This window comes from Danio rerio, chromosome 18, assembly GCF_052040795.2.
Source record: "Danio rerio strain M-AB ecotype USA chromosome 18, GRCz13ab, whole genome shotgun sequence".
In the NCBI taxonomy this organism is placed as follows: Eukaryota; Metazoa; Chordata; class Actinopteri; order Cypriniformes; family Danionidae; genus Danio; species Danio rerio.
Window position 1 is genome coordinate 557,501 of NC_141038.1, and position 21,546 is coordinate 579,046.

A 21,546-nucleotide genomic window follows, 5' to 3' on the forward strand; every position below is an offset into this window, starting at 1 on the left:
GTTTGAGTGTTTTGGCGTGTTTGAGTGTTTTGGCGTGTTTGAGTGTTTTGGCGTGTTTGAGTGTTTTGGCGTGTTTGAGTGTTTTGGCGTGTTTGAGTGTTTTGGCGTGTTTGAGTGTTTTGGCGTGTTTGACATTGCTGTGTTTTGGCGTGTTTGAGTGTTTTGGCGTGTTTGAGTGTTTTGGCGTGTTTGACATTGGTGTGTTTTGGCGTGTTTGACATTGGATGTGTTTTGGCGTGTTTGAGTGTTTTGGCGTGTTTGACATTGGTGTGTTTTGGCGTGTTTGACATTGGATGTGTTTTGGCGTGTTTGAGTGTTTTCGCGTGTTTGAGTGTTTTGGCGTGTTTGACATTGCTGTGTTTTGGCGTGTTTGACATTGGATGTGTTTTGGCGTGTTTGAGTGTTTTGGCGTGTTTGAGTGTTTTGGCGTGTTTGAGTGTTTTGGCATGTTTGAGTGTTTTGGCTTGTTTGAGTGTTTTGGCGTGTTTGACATTGGTGTGTTTTGGCGTGTTTGAGTGTTTTGGCGTGTTTGTGTGTTTTGGCGTGTTTGACATTGGATGTGTTTTGGCATGTTTGAGTGTTTTGGCGTGTTTGAGTGTTTTGGCGTGTTTGACATTGGTGTGTTTTGGCGTGTTTGACATTGGATGTGTTTTGGCGTGTTTGAGTGTTTTGGCGTGTTTGAGTGTTTTGGCGTGTTTGAGTGTTTTGGCGTGTTTGACATTGCTGTGTTTTGGCGTGTTTGAGTGTTTTGGCGTGTTTGACATTGGTGTGTTTTGGCGTGTTTGAGTGTTTTGGCGTGTTTGACATTGGTGTGTTTTGGCGTGTTTGAGTGTTTTGGCGTGTTTGACATTGGTGTGTTTTGGCGTGTTTGAGTGTTTTGGCGTGTTTGACATTGGTGTGTTTTGGCGTGTTTGAGTGTTTTGGCGTGTTTGTGTGTTTTGGCGTATTTGACATTGGTGTGTTTTGGCGTGTTTGAGTGTTTTGGCGTGTTTGAGTGTTTTGGCGTGTTTGTGTGTTTTGGCGTGTTTGACATTGGATGTGTTTTGCCGTGTTTGACATTGGTGTGTTTTGGCGTGTTTGAGTGTTTTGGCGTGTTTGTGTGTTTTGGCGTGTTTGACATTGGATTTGTTTTGGCATGTTTGAGTGTTTTGGCGTGTTTGAGTGTTCTGGCGTGTTTGACATTGGATGTGTTTTGGCGTGATTGACACTGGATGTGTTTTGGCGTGTTTGAGTGTTTTGGCGTGTTTGTGTGTTTTGGCGTGTTTGACATTGGATGTGTTTTGGCATGTTTGAGTGTTTTGGCGTGTTTGAGTGTTTTGGCGTGTTTGACATTGGATGTGTTTTGGCATGTTTGAGTGTTTTGGCGTGTTTGAGTGTTTTGGCGTGTTTGAGTGTTTTGGCGTGTTTAAGTGTTTTGGCGTGTTTGAGTGTTTTGGCCTGTTTGACATTGGTGTGTTTTGCCGTGTTTGAGTGTTTTGGCGTGTTTGTGTGTTTTGGCGTGTTTGACATTGGATGTGTTTTGGCATGTTTGAGTGTTTTGGCGTGTTTGAGTGTTTTGGCGTGTTTGACATTGGTGTGTTTTGGCGTGTTTGAGTGTTTTGGCGTGTTTGACATTGGTGTGTTTTGGCGTGTTTGAGTGTTTTGGCGTGTTTGAGTGTTTTGGCGTGTTTGAGTGTTTTGGCGTGTTTGAGTGTTTTGGCGTGTTTGAGTGTTTTGGCGTGTTTGACATTGCTGTGTTTTGGCGTGTTTGAGTGTTTTGGCGTGTTTGACATTGGTGTGTTTTGGCGTGTTTGACATTGGTGTGTTTTGGCGTGTTTGACATTGGATGTGTTTTGGCGTGTTTGAGTGTTTTGGCGTGTTTGAGTGTTTTGGCGTGTTTGAGTGTTTTGGCGTGTTTGAGTGTTTTGGCGTGTTTGAGTGTTTTGGCGTGTTTGAGTGTTTTGGCGTGTTTGAGTGTTTTGGCGTGTTTGAGTGTTTTGGCGTGTTTGAGTGTTTTGGCGTGTTTGACATTGGTGTGTTTTGGCGTGTTTGAGTGTTTTGGCGTGTTTGAGTGTTTTGGCGTGTTTGAGTGTTTTGGCGTGTTTGAGTGTTTTGGCGTGTTTGAGTGTTTTGGCGTGTTTGACATTGCTGTGTTTTGGCGTGTTTGAGTGTTTTGGCGTGTTTGACATTGGTGTGTTTTGGCGTGTTTGACATTGGTGTGTTTTGGCGTGTTTGACATTGGATGTGTTTTGGCGTGTTTGAGTGTTTTGGCGTGTTTGAGTGTTTTGGCGTGTTTGAGTGTTTTGGCGTGTTTGAGTGTTTTGGCGTGTTTGAGTGTTTTGGCGTGTTTGAGTGTTTTGGCGTGTTTGAGTGTTTTGGCGTGTTTGAGTGTTTTGGCGTGTTTGACATTGCTGTGTTTTGGCGTGTTTGAGTGTTTTGGCGTGTTTGACATTGGTGTGTTTTGGCGTGTTTGACATTGGATGTGTTTTGGCGTGTTTGAGTGTTTTCGCGTGTTTGAGTGTTTTGGCGTGTTTGACATTGCTGTGTTTTGGCGTGTTTGACATTGGATGTGTTTTGGCGTGTTTGAGTGTTTTGGCGTGTTTGAGTGTTTTGGCGTGTTTGAGTGTTTTGGCATGTTTGAGTGTTTTGGCGTGTTTGAGTGTTTTGGCGTGTTTGACATTGGTGTGTTTTGGCGTGTTTGAGTGTTTTGGCGTGTTTGTGTGTTTTGGCGTGTTTGACATTGGATGTGTTTTGGCATGTTTGAGTGTTTTGGCGTGTTTGAGTGTTTTGGCGTGTTTGACATTGGTGTGTTTTGGCGTGTTTGACATTGGATGTGTTTTGGCGTGTTTGAGTGTTTTGGCGTGTTTGAGTGTTTTGGCGTGTTTGAGTGTTTTGGCGTGTTTGAGTGTTTTGGCGTGTTTGACATTGGTGTGTTTTGGCGTGTTTGAGTGTTTTGGCGTGTTTGACATTGGTGTGTTTTGGCGTGTTTGAGTGTTTTGGCGTGTTTGACATTGGTGTGTTTTGGCGTGTTTGACATTGGATGTGTTTTGGCGTGTTTGAGTGTTTTGGCGTGTTTGAGTGTTTTGGCGTGTTTGAGTGTTTTGGCATGTTTGAGTGTTTTGGCGTGTTTGAGTGTTTTGGCGTGTTTGACATTGGTGTGTTTTGGCGTGTTTGAGTGTTTTGGCGTGTTTGTGTGTTTTGGCGTGTTTGACATTGGATGTGTTTTGGCATGTTTGAGTGTTTTGGCGTGTTTGAGTGTTTTGGCGTGTTTGACATTGGTGTGTTTTGGCGTGTTTGAGTGTTTTGGCGTGTTTGACATTGGTGTGTTTTGGCGTGTTTGAGTGTTTTGGCGTGTTTGAGTGTTTTGGCGTGTTTGAGTGTTTTGGCGTGTTTGAGTGTTTTGGCGTGTTTGACATTGCTGTGTTTTGGCGTGTTTGAGTGTTTTGGCGTGTTTGACATTGGTGTGTTTTGGCGTGTTTGACATTGGTGTGTTTTGGCGTGTTTGACATTGGATGTGTTTTGGCGTGTTTGAGTGTTTTGGCGTGTTTGAGTGTTTTGGCGTGTTTGAGTGTTTTGGCGTGTTTGAGTGTTTTGGCGTGTTTGAGTGTTTTGGCGTGTTTGAGTGTTTTGGCGTGTTTGAGTGTTTTGGCGTGTTTGTGTGTTTTGGCGTGTTTGAGTGTTTTGGCGTGTTTGAGTGTTTTGGCGTGTTTGAGTGTTTTGGCGTGTTTGAGTGTTTTGGCGTGTTTGAGTGTTTTGGCGTGTTTGACATTGCTGTGTTTTGGCGTGTTTGAGTGTTTTGGCGTGTTTGAGTGTTTTGGCGTGTTTGACATTGGTGTGTTTTGGCGTGTTTGACATTGGATGTGTTTTGGCGTGTTTGAGTGTTTTGGCGTGTTTGAGTGTTTTGGCGTGTTTGAGTGTTTTGGCGTGTTTGAGTGTTTTGGCGTGTTTGACATTGCTGTGTTTTGGCGTGTTTGACATTGGATGTGTTTTGGCGTGTTTGAGTGTTTTGGCGTGTTTGAGTGTTTTGGCGTGTTTGAGTGTTTTGGCGTGTTTGAGTGTTTTGGCGTGTTTGACATTGCTGTGTTTTTGGCGTGTTTGACATTGGTGTGTTTTGGCGTGTTTGAGTGTTTTGGCGTGTTTGACATTGGTGTGTTTTGGCGTGTTTGAGTGTTTTGGCGTGTTTGAGTGTTTTGGCGTGTTTGACATTGGTGTGTTTTGGCGTGTTTGAGTGTTTTGGCGTGTTTGACATTGGTGTGTTTTGGCGTGTTTGAGTGTTTTGGCGTGTTTGAGTGTTTTGGCATGTTTGAGTGTTTTGGCGTGTTTGAGTGTTTTGGCGTGTTTGAGTGTTTTGGCGTGTTTGACATTGCTGTGTTTTGGCGTGTTTGAGTGTTTTGGCGTGTTTGACATTGGTGTGTTTTGGCGTGTTTGAGTGTTTTGGCGTGTTTGACATTGGTGTGTTTTGGCGTGTTTGAGTGTTTTGGCGTGTTTGTGTGTTTTGGCGTGTTTGAGTGTTTTGGCGTGTTTGTGTGTTTTGGCGTGTTTGACATTGGTGTGTTTTGGCGTGTTTGAGTGTTTTGGCGTGTTTGTGTGTTTTGGCGTGTTTGACATTGGTGTGTTTTGGCGTGTTTGAGTGTTTTGGCGTGTTTGAGTGTTTTGGCGTGTTTGAGTGTTTTGGCGTGTTTGTGTGTTTTGGCGTGTTTGACGTTGGATGTGTTTTGGCGTGTTTGACATTGGATGTGTTTTGGCGTGTTTGACATTGGTGTGTTTTGGCGTGTTTGAGTGTTTTGGCGTGTTTGTGTGTTTTGGCGTGTTTGACATTGGATGTGTTTTGGCATGTTTGAGTGTTTTGGCGTGTTTGAGTGTTTTGGCGTGTTTGACATTGGTGTGTTTTGGCGTGTTTGAGTGTTTTGGCGTGTTTGTGTGTTTTGGCGTGTTTGACATTGCTGTGTTTTGGCGTGTTTGTGTGTTTTGGCGTGTTTGACATTGGATGTGTTTTGGCATGTTTGAGTGTTTTGGCGTGTTTGACATTGGTGTGTTTTGGCGTGTTTGACATTGGTGTGTTTTGGCGTGTTTGAGTGTTTTGGCGTGTTTGACATTGGTGTGTTTTGGCGTGTTTGACATTGGATGTGTTTTGGCGTGTTTGAGTGTTTTGGTGTGTTTGAGTGTTTTGGCGTGTTTGAGTGTTTTGGCGTGTTTGAATGTTTTGGCGTGTTTGACATTGCTGTGTTTTGGCGTGTTTGAGTGTTTTGGCGTGTTTGACATTGGTGTGTTTTGGCGTGTTTGAGTGTTTTGGCGTGTTTGACATTGGTGTGTTTTGGCGTGTTTGAGTGTTTTGGCGTGTTTGACATTGGTGTGTTTTGGCGTGTTTGAGTGTTTTGGCGTGTTTGTGTGTTTTGGCGTGTTTGACATTGGTGTGTTTTGGCGTGTTTGAGTGTTTTGGCGTGTTTGAGTGTTTTGGCGTGTTTGTGTGTTTTGGCGTGTTTGACATTGGATGTGTTTTGGCGTGTTTGAGTGTTTTGGCGTGTTTGACATTGGATGTGTTTTGGCGTGTTTGACATTGGATGTGTTTTGGCGTGTTTGACATTGGTGTGTTTTGGCGTGTTTGAGTGTTTTGGCGTGTTTGAGTGTTTTGGCGTGTTTGAGTGTTTTGGCGTGTTTGACATTGGATGTGTTTTGGCATGTTTGAGTGTTTTGGCATGTTTGAGTGTTTTGGCGTGTTTGACATTGGTGTGTTTTGGCGTGTTTGAGTGTTTTGGCGTGTTTGAGTGTTTTGGCGTGTTTGACATTGGTGTGTTTTGGCGTGTTTGAGTGTTTTGGCGTGTTTGACATTGGATGTGTTTTGGCATGTTTGAGTGTTTTGGCGTGTTTGACATTGGTGTGTTTTGGCGTGTTTGACATTGCTGTGTTTTGGCGTGTTTGAGTGTTTTGGCGTGTTTGACATTGGTGTGTTTTGGCGTGTTTGACATTGGATGTGTTTTAGCGTGTTTGACATTGGTGTGTTTTGGCGTGTTTAAGTGTTTTGGCGTGTTTGACATTGGTGTGTTTTGGCGTGTTTGAGTGTTTTGGCGTGTTTGAGTGTTTTGGCGTGTTTGAGTGTTTTGGCGTGTTTGCGTGTTTTGGCGTGTTTGAGTGTTTTGGCGTGTTTGACATTGGTGTGTTTTGGTGTGTTTGAGTGTTTTGGCGTGTTTGACATTGGTGTGTTTTGGCGTTTCAGTGTTTTGGTGTGTTCAACATGTTGTTGTGTTTGATTTCGATGTACTCTGAAGTGTTGTTGGTTATGTGTTTTGGTGTGTTTAACATGTTTCTTTGTCAGTGTGCTGCAGTGTGTGTGTGTGTGTGTGTGTGTGTTATGCTTCATAAGATGTGTTTGATGTTTATATATAGAGCTGCAGTGTGATTCAGCACATGCTCTCAGTTCCAGTCGTCGTGTTTTCTGCACATGTGAAATCTTGTGAACACATTATGTTTGTGTTAGTTTTATGCTCATTGTGTGGAGAATGCTTTATCTGCTGTCTCGTGTGTGTGTGTGTGTGTGTGTGTGTGTGTGTGTGTGTTTCCTCCAGATTACCGGACGGGGCCGTGTTTTGCATCAGTCAGTAATCAGATGTGTCAGGGTCAGCTGACAGGGATTGTGTGTACGAAGACTCTGTGTTGTGCGACGGTGGGACGGGCCTGGGGTCACCCCTGCGAACAGTGTCCAGCACAGCCACACCCCTGCAGACGCGGATTCATCCCCAACCACCGCTCGGGGGCCTGTCAGGGTACGAGCAAACACACACACACACACACACACACAAACACACACACTCAAATACAGTAACACACACACACACACACACACACACACACACACACACACACACACACAAATATATCAGGTCATCACACACATTTTAGATCCTTGTAAACCAAAATACACACACCTGAACATACTGTACACACTCACACACACACACTGACACTCAAACAGACTGTGTGTGATGGTCCAGATCGCTGAGCCGTGTGTGTATGTGTTCTGACAGTGTGTGCTTGTTTGCAGAGTGTGAGCATTCCAGAATCAACCTGACTCAATTAAAGACGATCAGTGTGTGTGTGTGTGTGTGTGTGTGTGTGTGTGTGTGTGTGTGTGTGTGTGTGTGTGTGAAAGAGAGAGAGATAGACCATATACAGTATATATAGGTGTGTGTGTGTGTGTAAGTGAGATAGATACAGTATAGGTGTGTGTGTGTGTGTGTGTGTGTGTGTGTGTGAGTGTGTGTAAGTGAGATAGATACAGTATAGGTGTGTGTGTGTGTATGTGGTTTGGCAGTGAGTGTTGTTCCTCCAGCTGGGTGAATTCCTCCGTCGTCTGGCTGTCTGAGCTGCTGTGGGCGAGCGAGTGAGCATTCGTCTCTCTCTCTTTCTCTCTCTCTCTATTGTTTCTCACACTCCTCCTCTAATCAATCAGCTCTTTATCTCATCTCTCAGTATTCCTTCTCTTGTCATCCATCTGCCTGCCTGTGTGTGTATGTATGCGCGTGTGTGCGCTCATGAGACCACATTCTTCTGTGTGTGTGTGTGTGTGTGTGTCTGTGCATGAGACTGCATTTTTCACTGAGTGCGCTTGCAGGAGTGTGTGTGTGTCTGAGTGTGTGTGCATGTGAGTGTGTGTGTGTGTGTTTGTGTGTGTGTGTATATGCATTTGTTTGTCTGTGTGTATGCAAGCGTGTGGGTGTATGTGTATGTATGTACGTGCGTGCGTGCGTTTGTGTGTGTATGTGCGTGCGTGTGTTTGTCTGTGTATGTGCACAGGTGTGTGTCTGAGTGTATGTATGTATGGGTAAACAGCTGTGTATGCATGTGTGTGTGTATGAATTTGTATGTGTGTATGCAAGCATGTGTGTGAGGATTGTGTGTGTGTGTGTATGTGCATGTGCGTTTATGCATGTGTTTGAGTGTGTGTATGTGCACAGGTGTGTGTGTGTGTGTATGCATTTGTTTGTCTGTATGTGTGCAAGTATGTGTGTGGGTGTGTGTGCATGTGTATGTGCATGTGTGTGTTTGCACAGGTGTGTATGTGCATGTGTGTGTGTATATGCAAGCATGTGTGTGGGTGTGAGTGCGTGTGTGCTTGTGTATGTGCATGCATGTGTGTGTGTTTATCTGTACAGGTGGTATGCATGTGTGTGTGCGCACATTATGTGAGCATGTTTGTGTGTTTGTATGTGTATTTTTGTGTTTGCTTGACTTTGTGTGTGTGTGTGTGTGTGTGTGTGTGTGTGTGTGTGTGTGTGTGTGTGTGTGTGTGTGTGTGTGTGTGTGTGTGTGTATGCGCGCATGTGTGTGTGTGTTTGCATCTGTGTGCACGTGTGTGGGTGTGTTTGCATGTGTATGTGTGTGTTTGCACGTGTATGTGTGTGTGTCCATGTATTCAGTATTAGTCTGGATATGTTATATTCTGTAGACTCAAGGTTAAGCTCAGTTCCTGGCGGGCCGCTGCTCTGCACAGTTTAGTTCCAGGTCTGCTCTAACACACTTACCTGCAGGTCCCAGACAAGCCTGCAGTCTCCATTAGTTTGACCAGGTGTGTTTGATCAGGGCTGGAACTACACTGTGCAGAGTCGCTGGTTTGAGTCTCGGCTGGGTCAGGTGGTGTTTCTGTGTGGAGTTTGCATGTTCTCCCCGTGTTGGTGTGGGTTTCCTCCGGGTGCTCCGGTTTCCCCCACAGTCCAAACACATGCGCTATAGGGGAACTGATCAACTACACTGGCTGTAGTGTATGAGTGTGTGTGTGAATAAGTGTGTAAGGGTGTTTCCCATAACTGGGTTGCAGGTGAAAGGGCATCCGCTGTGTAAAACATACCCTGCATAGGTGGCGGTTCATTTCTTGGTGGCGAACTCTGTAATAGAGACTTAAGTTGTGGTCAAGCTGGCGTTTATTTCCTCATAAACTTCCACTCATATGGATGCGAATGCGGCAGACTAGAAACTCTAGCTCGTTTGACAAGTTTCGCAGTTCGCTGCATTGCAAAGTTCAAGCTTTGTGAATTCTGACCTGCGAAATCGCATCATGTGACTGCATGAGACCAGTCATAAATCAAAACATGACTACTTTTGATGGAAATTTTAAATATGGACCAATCGCTCGCTTTTTAAATTGACTGATCATCTTGTTAATCCCGCCCCTTTTTGCAGCGCTGTATAACTGTAATGTGACCACGGCATAAGCTGAAGAAAAATGAATGAATGAATGAATGAATTATCATTGATGAAGGATGATTTCTTAAAAGTACAGAAGATTCTACCTTTATTCATCACATTATGCTGATTTCTGAAGGATCATGTGACACTGAGAGTACTAATGCTGAAATTTCAGCTCTACGTCAGATATAAATGACACTTTACTATATAATCACACTCAAATCATTCATTCATTCATTCTCCTTCTGCTTAGTCCCTTTATTAATCAGGAGTCGCCACAGCGGAATGAACCACCAACTATTCCAGCATATTTTTTACATAGCAGATGCGCAACTCAGTACTGGAAAACACCCATACACTTATACTTATTCACACACACACACACACACACACACACACACACACACACACACACTCACACACACTACCGCCAGTGTAGTTGATCAGTTCCCCTATAGCGCATGTGTTTGGACTGTGGGGGAAACCGGAGCACCCGGAGGAAACCCACGGCAACACGGGGAGAACATGCAAACTCCACACAGAAACACCAACTGACCCAGCCGAGACTCAAACCAGAGACCTTCTTGCTGTGAGGCCACAGTGCTGACCACTGCACCACCGTGTGCCTCATATAAAATAATCTGCTGTAAATGATAATGATGTCTCACTGTTTACACTGTATTATTGATCAAATAAAGCCTTGCTGAGTTGTTTTATTCATATTTTGTTGCTGTTTGGGCTCATTGTATGATCAGACCGTTAGTTATTTGTTTCTCTGCGTCTCCTCTGTGTGTTGTGTGTCGTGTTCACGTGTGTGTTTCTGCACAACAGCTCAGTCAGTGACGCTCATTATGCATTTAATCAGTCACAGAGGAGTCGTTAGCCATCAAGATCTCTATCTGTTTAATGTCGTAAGTCTGCTGTTTTTGGTGCTACACACACACTCACACACACACACACACACACACACACACACACACAGTTCAGGAGCGCTGCTGTTTTCCTCCTCTTGTTACTCTGTTTTGAATTATACACACTGATTTGAGTGCATCTGTTGTGTTGCGTTGTTAAACCATTTCCTGTGTGTGTGTGTGTGTGTGTGTGTGTGTGTGTGTGTTTGGCAGATGTGGACGAGTGCCAGGCCATTCCAGGACTCTGTCAGGGGGGGAACTGTGTGAACACTGTGGGCTCATTTGAGTGCAAATGCCCCGCCGGACACAAGTTCAACGAAATCACACAGAAATGTGAAGGTGGGGACACACACACACACACACACACACACACACACACACACTCACACACACACACACACACACACAGACACACAGACACACACACACTCACACACACACAGACACACAGACACACACACACACACACACACACTCACACACACACAGACACACAGACACACACACACACACACACAGACACACTAAATTTAAACCACACACACAGACACATACACAGATGCACATGTCACACAGATAAACAAATACACATGCACATGTGTGTGTGTGTGTTTACATATGCATTGTGTATTATGGCTCGTTTCCACTGAGTGGTATGGTACAGTACGGGCCACCTTTATCAGGCTTGCGTTTCCACTGCCAAACGGGTATTAAGGGTACCCTCAGTCATTTTTACTGGAGGAAATGTCTACAGTAAAGCTGTACGGGTCGCTCACATATCATATGAGCAGCACTTCCCGCAACACAGAGGCTTTACACACATCAGTACTGTATAAATGTTCATCACTAACCCGTCTATCAACAGGATTTGATTATAACTGCAGATCAATGATATAATAGCTGCATTATCATCTGTAATTATATAGAATAAATAAATAAATAAACATATATGAACACATTCAGCCCCCGATATGTTACTAAGTACAGAAGAACTACACACAGCAGACATTTAGTCCTTATATGAGTTTAAAAACACACACAATATAGCCCACAGTCAGAGCAGACCTCTCATCTGTGTGTGTGTGTAATCTGCAGCAGCACATGGAGCCTCTGTTAGAGTCACTCCGTCATTCAGAGCTCATAATAGTCCAGAAGCTGATGATGATAGTTCAACATGGCAGTGTGGTCATGATTCAGGATGCTGAAACAATCTGCTCCTGTGTTTTGTCCGGCTTCTCCTTTGTCTTTTCACACTTCACTCTCGCGTTTGTCTGTTTCTGAAAGGATCAGATGTCAGCAGTTCTTCAATAATCACGCACACGTTATTATCTGCAGCTCAAATTCGTTATTTCAAACATAGATGCGATCGCGAGCTCTCTGGAGAAAGTGAAACCGCTCGCACTTTTAGACGGGCTCGTAAAACAACAACAGGACACGGCAGATTCTGCTCTTCTTCTTGGCTTTGTGGCTGTTCATCAAGACGACGATGTTTGTTTGAGCTCGGGTCGACCATGGCTTGTTATTATATGTATATATTATTACTGTGTAATGTCTCGCTGTGTGTTTAAAATGCTTTGTGTTCATTCTCCTGCTTCTGCGAGTGACGCATCTCTGTAAACCAATAACATTCAGCTGCTCGTCTAGCTCCGCCTTATGGTACCCTTTATGCCGGCTAGGTATCCTTTGCAAAGGGTGTCCAAAAGTTGTACGGTACGGTTCGCTTTTATGTACACTTTGACAGTGGAAACAGCAGTAAAAGCATAACGAACCCAACCATACCGTACCGTATCACTGGAAACAGGCCATTAAAGCACTGGTTGATGTGTGTGTGTGTGTGTGTGTATATGTGTTTGTGTGTGTGTATGCATGTGCATGTGTGTGTGTGTGTGCGTGTGTGTGTCTGTGTGTGTGTTTGTCTCAGATGTGGATGAGTGTGTTCATCTTCCGGGGCTGTGCAGTGGAGGTCAGTGCTCCAACACCATCGGCAGCTACTTCTGCAGGTGTCCACTGGGCTACGACACGGCGCTGGACGGCTCACGCTGCACTGGTGAGTCTGACACACACACAGTTTTCTGTGAGGGTTAGGTGGAGGATGCGAAATTGTAAAATATAGAAGATTATGTAGTGCTGGCATTAAGATAGCTACGTAAATGTGTGTGTGTGTGTGTGTGTGTGTGTGTGTGTGTGTGTGTGTGTGTGTGTGTGTGTGTGTTCAGATGCCCGTACGGGGTCCTGCTATGCTAACATTGTGAGCGGGCGCTGTGCTAATCCGCTGCAGCAGCAGATGTCTAAGAGCCGCTGCTGCTGTGAGAACCGAGGATGCTGGAGCGCTTCAGGCAGCAGTGTTCCAGAGATGTGTCCCATACGTGGAACAGGTGATCACACACACACTCACACGTCAACACTTCACAAAATATTTGATAAAATGGGGAAATAATAGTCAAATATGATGACTTCAGATGCAAAAACCGTGCAAAAAAGTGTGTCTGAAATTTCCCTCGAAAATGAACATCGCTCTCAGCCTCCTTTGTTTATGTTGAGATATTTCACTTTGAAGACCAAGAAAAGGACTTACACACAGGCGCCTGATGAAAATGCTTATTTTAGAGGAGGATTTAGAGGTGTTTACATCTGAACTCTTCATATATATCTTGGCAGTACGCAGATGAGCCTGTGTTATTATTTTATTGTTTGTTTGTTCGACTGGATTATTCCAAAAGGGAAATTCACACGTGCTGCCACCACCATGCTTCACTGTAGGGATGCTGTTAGCCTGCTGATGAGCGCTGCCTGCTGTTCTCCACACGTAACGCCTGGCGTTCACTCCAAACAGTTCAGTTTGAGTCTCATCAGAGCAGAGAGTTTAGTTTCTGATGCTCTGAGAGTCCTGCAGATGGTAAACTCCAGGCGGGGAGTGTCTTCCATCTGCCCGCTCTACCATACAGACGCCTGATTGGTGGATTGCTGCACAGATGGTTGTCCTTCTGTAAGGTTCTCCTCTCTCCACAGAAGAACGCTGGAGCTCAGACAGAGTGACCATCGGGTTATTGATCACCTCCTGACTAAGGCTCTTCTCCCCCGATCACTCAGCTTAGATGGCCGGCCAGCTCTAGGAAGAGTCCTGCTGGTTAAACATCTTCCACATACGGATGATGCAGGCCGCTGTGCTCATTGGAGCTTTCAGAGCAGCAGAAATGTTTCTGTCACCTTCCCCAGCCTTGTGCCTCACAATCCTGTCTCGGAGGTCTACAGACAATTCCTTTGTCTTCATGCTTGGTTTGTGCTTTGTCATGCACTGTCAACCCTGGGCCCTTATATAGACAGCTGTAGCCTTTTCAGATCATGTCCATCAGCTGAATTGAGCACAGGTGAAGCTGCTGGAACATCTCCAGAATGATCAGTGGAGACAGAATGTACCTGAGCTCCATTTAGAGCTGTGAACACTGATGTACATCTCATTTATCAGGTGTTTTATTTGTAATAAATGTGCAACAATTTCAAAAACTCTTTCTCCACATTGTCATTATGGGGGATTGTGTGTAGAATGTTGAGGAAATAAGTCAGTTTAATCTATTTTGGAATGAGGCTGTAACATAAACACATGTGGAAAAGGTTAAGCACCATCAATACTGTCCACATGCACTGTATCTTATAAAATTGATGTGTTACTTTACTCGTCACTTAAAATCACATTTTTTTTGTAACTTGCGTTACTTGTAATGTTTCACCTTCATCACTGAACATAACGTTGGAATGTTTAGTCCAGTATTGTGAAGAATCCAGTCTCCAGAGTGTATTAAATATAAACTAGATGATCTGGAATGAGCGATATGTATAAGCGTATTAAAGTGTCACTAATGCTGCTGTCTGTCTGTTCTCAGAGGAGTATCAGCGTCTCTGTCTGATTGGCCCCTCCATTCTTGATCCAGATCGGCCGATTGTGGGTCCGTTTCCACTTCCACATCCAGGTCCGGGTCTGGGTCCTGGTGTTGGTTATCCTGATGACCCAAGGGGCCCTTACCCACAAATCCCCATCATAGTGGAGCCGTATCCTGGACAGCCGTATCCAGGACAGCCGCACCCACGCGACCCCATACCTCTGCCACCGGGCCCTGGGGACACACCCACAATCAGGCCTGGTAATCAACACACACGCACGCACACCTGTGGAAACACACATCACTTCCTGTTTGTTGCTCATGCAGAAGTGTCACAAACAGATGCTACAGTGTGTGTCAAGAGGATTTAGTCATTCATACTGCCTCACCTGACCCAAACATCTCAGACAAACATTTATTATGACACTAGATGATTGTGTGTGGGTAGGAGAACACACACACACACACCACAAACACCACACACCACACACCACACACACATAAATACACTTTGTTTTATTTATCAGTCCTTTAAAGCAAGATTATCAATCCTTTAGGGCGGGGCTATCAGTATTTTAGGGAGGAGCTATCAGTCCTTTAGGGAGGAGCTTTTAGTATTTTAGGGAGGAGCGATCAGTATTTTAGGGAGGAGCTATCAGTATATTAGGGAGGAGCTATCAGTCCTTTAGGGAGGAGCTATCAGTCTTTTAGGGAGTAGCTATCAGTCTTTTAGGGAGGAGCTATCAGTCTTTTAGGGAGGAGCTATCAGTCTTTTAGGGAGGAGCTATCAGTCTTTTAGGGAGGAGCTATCAGTCCTTTAGGGAGGAGCTATCTGTCTTTTAGGGAGGAGCTATCAGTCTTTTAGGGAGGGTCTATTATTCTTTTAGGGAGGGGCTATCAGTCTTTTAGGGAGGAGCTATTAGTCTTTTAGGGAGGGGCTATTAGTCTTTTAGGGAGGGGCTATCAGTCTTTTAGGGTGGAATTATCAGTCCTTTAGGGAGGAGCTATCAGTCCTTTAGGGAGGAGCTATCAGTATTTTAGGGAGGAGCTATCAGTCTTTTAGGGAGGTGCTATCTGTCCTTTAGGGAGGAGCTATCAGTATTTTAGGGAGGAGCTATCAGTCTTTTAGGGAGGAGCTATTAGTCTTTTAGGGAGTAGCTATCAGTCTTTTAGGGAGGGGCTATTAGTCTTTTAGGGAGGGGCTATCAGTCTTTTAGGGTGGAATTATCAGTCCTTTAGGGAGGAGCTATCAGTCTTTTAGGGAGGAGCTATCAGTCTTTTAGGGAGGGGCTATCAGTCTTTTAGGGAGGGGCTATCAGTCTTTTAGGGTGGAATTATCAGTCCTTTAGGGAGGAGCTATCAGTCTTTTAGGGAGGGGCTATCTGTCCTTTAGGGAGGAGCTATCAGTATTTTAGGGAGGAGCTATCAGTCTTTTAGGGAGGAGCTATTAGTCTTTTAGGGAGGGGCTATTAGTCTTTTAGGGAGGGGCTGTCAGTCTTTTAGGGAGGAGCTATTAGTCTTTTAGGGAGGGGCTGTCAGTCTTTTAGGGAGGGGCTATTAGTCTTTTAGGGAGGGGCTATTAGTCTTTTAGGGAGGGGCTATTAGTCTTTTAGGGAGGGGCTATCAGTCTTTTAGGCAGGAGCTATCAGTTCAAGTGATAATATTATTTTTCTTCCCTAGTGTCAGATTATTTTGCTTGTTTTAATGTAAATCTTGTAAATTTTGACTCATTATTTCTAAAAAAAAACACTATATTATTTGGTTGTCCAGAACATTTTTCTCAATTTAAGAATGTTTAGATATTTGGAATAGAAACAGGACAAAAAATTTGCAGTGTAGAGTGTGTGTGTGTTGATGTGTTGTGGTCTCTCTCTCTCTCTCTCTCGCAGTGGTCGTGCCGCAGAACGTCAGCATCAGGAACATGTGTGAGGTTTTCCGTAACCTGTGCATTAACGGGCGCTGCGTGCCCACGCCGGGCAGTTACCGCTGCGAGTGTAACCGGGGCTTCAGGTTGGACGGCCGTGGCGAGTGCATCGGTCAGTGAGCCGCTCATCCATCCTCACAATGTCAGAGAGTGTCACACTTGTGTGTGTGTGTGTGTGTGTTTGATCATGTGTTTGTGTTTAGATGAGAACGAGTGTGAGCGAAACCCATGTGTCAACGGAGAGTGTGTGAACACACAGGGGTCTTACTACTGCCAGTGTCCTGCTGGATTCCAGAGCACCGCCACCAGAACTGAGTGTCGAGGTGACTTTATACACACACACACACACACACACACACATACAGTCACGCACATATACACACACACACACACGGTCACGCACATATACACACACTTGCACACCTCGTTATCCATGCACAGACACACAAACATGAACACACACACAACACATTCACACACACTAGACACATGCATGCGCACACTTACACACATAGGCCTACTCAAACGCACACACAACACATGCACCCACACACACATTCACGTATACACACAATACATGGAAGCATGCACACAGACACACACACACAAATATTAACATGCATGCACACACATTGACATACACACACACACACACACACACACAAACACACACACACACACACACACACACACACACTTGCGCACATTTAAAAACACACTTGCACACATATAAACACAAAACATACACTCTACAAAACATACTAGACTCATGCATACACACTCCCTCATATGTGTGTGTGTTCTCTCAGATCTGGATGAGTGTGTAGCCAACGGTCGCATCTGTAACAACGGCCGCTGTGTGAACACTGAGGGAAGTTTCCACTGCGTCTGCAACGCCGGCTTCGAGATCTCCACTGACGGCAAGAACTGCCAAGGTGAGCCTTCTGACCCACAATGCACTGCAGTTTACAGCACACACGACCAATCGCAGCTCTGCATGGAAACGGGCCATTCACAGAGCTCTGAACTGATCAGAGCGGACCAATTAAAGTGGGCGGAGGCATAAAGTGAGAGGTGGAGTTTAAGAGTGATGGGGGTGTGGTCTATATTTATGGGCGGGGTTGAATGTTTTAGCAGGGCAATGACACAAAGCACAGTTCCACATCTACGAGGGCTTCATGCTCAGACACCATATGATGATCTAGAATGGCCATCCCAGTCCCCAGAGCTGAACATCATTGAACAATTATGAGTTAATTTGAGGGCCGTTCATGCTCAGCACCCATCAAACCTGACTGAACTGGAGGAACTCTGCATGGAAGAATGGCCCACGGCTCATCCTTGACTATAAGAAGCGTCTACAGGCTGTTATTTCAGCAAAAGGTGGCTGTGTTAAAGATTGATGTCATTATGCTGTCGGGGTGCTCAAATATACGCATCCGACTGTTTTTGTTAAGACTTAAATTGCATTGCATCTGCTGATTAAATAAGTGTTCTGTCAGAACTGAGATGTTGCGTTTCCTCTACAGTATAAAATATATCCAGATGAAACTGCTGATCTGAAAGGTCAACATGTTATAGCGGCAATTCTGAAAATTATCAGGGGTGCACAAACTTTTGCATAAGACTGTGTATGTTTGTGGATATATAGATAAGAACTGACACTGTTTCAATTCACTATGATCTTCTATGTGAAGCTGCTTTGACACAATCGACATTGTAAAAGCAACATACAAAGAAAGCTGAATTGAATTGAACGTGTGTGTGTGTGTGTGTGTGTGTGTGTGTGTGTGTGTGTGTGTGTGTTTCAGACACTGACGAGTGTTTGATCAGGAACATCTGTCTGAACGGCATGTGCATTAATGAGGACGGCAGCTTCAAGTGCATCTGCAAACCGGGATACTTGCTGGACGGCACTGGACGATTCTGTGTGGGTAAGAGGACACACACACACACACACACACACACACACACAGTCCTAAACCATTACACAAATATACTCTGGAACAGATCTGAAACAGAGCGTGAGTAAGGACTGTTTCACATATTTGGCCCTCACAACTACACACACACACACACACACACACACACACACACACACACACACACACACACACACACACACACACACACACACAGACAGACTGAAGTCATGCATATGATGTATTTGCTCATTAATGATTTGTATAGTCTCGAGAGGAATGAGTCTAGAACACAGGAAACTCTCTCACACACACACACACACACACACACACACACACACACACACACACACACTTACTGTTGATCACACTGATTGCGCTCAGCTTGAGAGAGTCTGAGCACAGTTGAATTGTGGGTATTCTGGATCTTGATGACGCAGATGTCCAGCTTCTGTCATGTTTTCCTCTAGATGAACGGTTTACTTCAGTGTTTACATGTGGTCATTTGTTTAGCACAGGGGTTCTCAAACTTTTCAGCCTGTGACCCCTAAAATAACAACACCAGTGACTCGCGACCCCCTCTATGCTCGGAGGTGGTTGTAAGCATACACTTATTGCACACACACCAATAGGAACCGTATAAACAAGCTCACTGACGACACAAAAAAAGAGCAACGGCCTATTATTATCATCATTATTCATTTGTTTAATCTAATATTAATCTCACTTAATGAGGATGGTGAGCACACTGTTTACAGCACAAGACTATTCTTGGTTTAATTTTGGAGACTTGGAGCCACTTCAGGGTTCTTGGCTTTCCTCATGCACCGCCTGGTGTAGATGTCCTGAAGGGAGGGAAGCTCACCTCCTACAACGCGTCCAGCTGTTCGCACAATCCTCTGCAGGCCTTTGCGATTGCTACTGGTGCTATTCCTATACCAGGTGGTGATGCAGCCGGACAGGATGTGCACTGTGCAGGTGTAGAACGAGCGGAGGATGTGGGGCTCATCTGCTGCAACTAACACTATTGCTGTGATGTTAATCTAGCATAATAACCCCAGGGGTCGCAATCCAGTGTACAAACAAATTGAAAGGCTGATGACTTTTTCATTGCATGTTTTTTTTTTAAGTATCTATTAAATATTATAGATTCTGCAGGTTATGGATAAGACATGATAGTTCTAACAGATTAATAAAATATATGTGATTTTTGGAAAAGGGCGACGCAGTGGCGCAGTACGTAGTGCTGTCGTCTCACAGCAAGAAGGTCGGTGGATCGCTGGTTCGATCCTCAGCTCAGTTGGCATTTCTGTGTGGAGTTTGCATGTTCTACCTGGGTTTGCATGGGTTTCCGGTTTCCCCCAAAATCCAAAGACATGCGCTACAGGTGAATTGGGTCGGCTAAATTGTCCGTAGTGTACGAGTGTGTGTGTGTGGATGTTTCCCAGAGATGGGTTGCAGCTGGAAGGGCATCCACTGCGTAAAAATGTGCTGGATAAGTTGGCGGTTTATTCCACTGTGGCGACCCCGGATTAATAAAGGGACTAAGCCGACAAGAAAATGAATGAATGAATGATTTTTGGAAATCACCAAGCGACCCCTCCCTCATTGTCTTGCAAGCCCCCGAGGGGGTCCCGACCCCCACTGTGAGAACCACTGGTTTAGCAGACGCTTTCATCCTCTCACAGATGAGGACCACATCATCATCATCATCCATAGATATATACAGTAGATATCGCATAGGGACCCTGAGCATGCGTCAATAGCGCCGCCACATTGGTACAGTGCTCCCAGGACAAATGTCATTCAACCACACTAGTCAAGACAGTGTTACTACGTGAAGATGCGGGACTTTAGCGCTGTCTACGAGTGTAGTAACGAGCAAATAAAGAAAACAAAGCACAAAGGCAGAACATTTCATAGGTAATATTCAGTTTTTTCTGTTTTTGTATGTTCTGAACTTTTGTGCTAATCAGGTAACGTTATTGATGATAACAGTCTCTTACTGCATTCAGCATACGGCAAAGCAGCTCCAACTCACACTAAACACTCGGCTTATGCTAGTTTTGTTGAATAAAATCAGCAAACAATGCAAAAGAAATATGACAACAAGATGCTGCGCTGCCAGAAACTTGTATTATTGTCGGCTAATGTTAGTGAAAGAGTCGTTCGGGGGATTCATTCACAAGCGAATCGCTCCCTCCGTCAGTATGAGGAGTGAAAGCAGGAGAGGAGCTGTGTTTCAGGACATGATTAGATCAGATTTAGCAGGGAGGGTGAATAGTACATTTCTGTACACACAAACACAAGCTTTCTGTCAGGAATGCCCTTGCGGTCACTGATCCATCAATGTAGAAAAGTGATGTCAAATCATATTTTTCGTAATTAAAAAAAAAATTGCATACTAACATCCAAGAAAACTCCCAATCATAGATATATGTGTGTATGTGTATATCTCTGGCTCTGGATGGCCACAGGCCTCCACTGTACCTTGGTCCCGCATTCATTTCAAAGGAGCGCTACCCTGTAGCAAGATGGCGGCGCTATTGACGCATTCCATCCAATAGACAACAACAGGCCAGGCGACATCTAATGTATATATCTATGATCATCATCATCATCATCATCATCATCATCAGCTCGTCATAAAGAGCAAACCTCACCAGAGCTGCTGCTAATGCAAAGATGCTGATCCTGCTAGTAAAACACATGCCAGGATTAAAATCTTATTCATTTGTGTTGTTTACTTTATCATTATTATACAGTTTATTATATGTTTATCTTAGCATAATTTAAATATTATTGAGGTTCAAAATATTTGTATTATATTTTACATTTAATCATTTAAATATTATAAGTTAAAATTTATTTTAAATTGTTTGTGTGTGTGTGTGTGTGTGTGTGTGTGTCAGATGTGGACGAATGTGAGGTTTCAGGTATGTGTATGAACGGTCACTGCGTGAACACAGAGGGTTCGTTCAGGTGTGAGTGTATGCCAGGACTCGCTGTGGGCCTCGATGGACGCGTCTGTGTAGGTGAGTATACACACACAAATACACACATACTCATACACAGAAACACAAACACAAACACACACACTCACACACTCCTACACATACACTCCTACAAATACACTCAGAAACACACACTCCTGCAGACATTCACACACACACACACACACACACACACACACACACACATGAATACACACAAACAAAAAACACACACACTCCTACACATAGACTCATAAATACACACACACAAGTGTTTGTGTGTTCTGTATGTGGTAGATCTGTACTATTGTGTGTGGACTGGTTTCAGACAGAGAGGGTATATCTGTGTGTTTGCGTACGTGTGTGTGTTGAACTGATTGTTGATGTTTGTGTTTTCCTGCAGACACCCACATGCGCAGCACGTGTTATGGAGGATATAAGCGTGGTCAGTGTGTGCGGCCGCTCTTCGGCGCCGTCACCAAATCTGAATGCTGCTGCGCCAATGTGGAGTACGCTTTTGGAGAGCCCTGCCAACCCTGCCCACCGCTCAACTCAGGTACACACACACACACACACATACAAATACACATGTAAACACAGACACACTCACATATATTAACATACATACACACTCACACAAGATGCATGCACAAACACACACATACACAAGAAACACGCAGACACACACTATAAATACACACATATACTTGCATACAAACACACACATGTAAACAGACACGCGCACATGCACGCACATAT

The 21,546-nt window shown here is 44.4% G+C and overlaps 1 protein-coding gene across 8 annotated transcripts in view; it reads left to right on the forward strand.

Moving 5' to 3' along the window:
• The window catches only part of fbn1 (fibrillin 1), a 92,069-nt gene that overhangs the window by 24,235 nt on the left and 46,288 nt on the right, over positions 1 to 21,546 (forward strand). For all 8 annotated transcript variants that reach the window (XR_015514108.1, XR_015514109.1, XR_015514110.1 and 5 more), the window contains exons 7-17: positions 6,543 to 6,740; positions 10,284 to 10,409; positions 11,992 to 12,117; positions 12,287 to 12,445; positions 13,952 to 14,209; positions 15,838 to 15,984; positions 16,076 to 16,195; positions 16,682 to 16,807; positions 17,684 to 17,806; positions 20,707 to 20,829; positions 21,191 to 21,343. Coding sequence is in view for 2 of the 8 variants with exons in the window: in XM_087291411.1 (XP_087147537.1) it covers positions 6,543 to 6,740; positions 10,284 to 10,409; positions 11,992 to 12,117; positions 12,287 to 12,445; positions 13,952 to 14,209; positions 15,838 to 15,984; positions 16,076 to 16,195; positions 16,682 to 16,807; positions 17,684 to 17,806; positions 20,707 to 20,829; positions 21,191 to 21,343 (1,659 nt within the window). In the remaining 6 variants the exon portion in view is untranslated. The remainder of the gene's footprint in view (positions 1 to 6,542; positions 6,741 to 10,283; positions 10,410 to 11,991; positions 12,118 to 12,286; positions 12,446 to 13,951; positions 14,210 to 15,837; positions 15,985 to 16,075; positions 16,196 to 16,681; positions 16,808 to 17,683; positions 17,807 to 20,706; positions 20,830 to 21,190; positions 21,344 to 21,546) is intronic.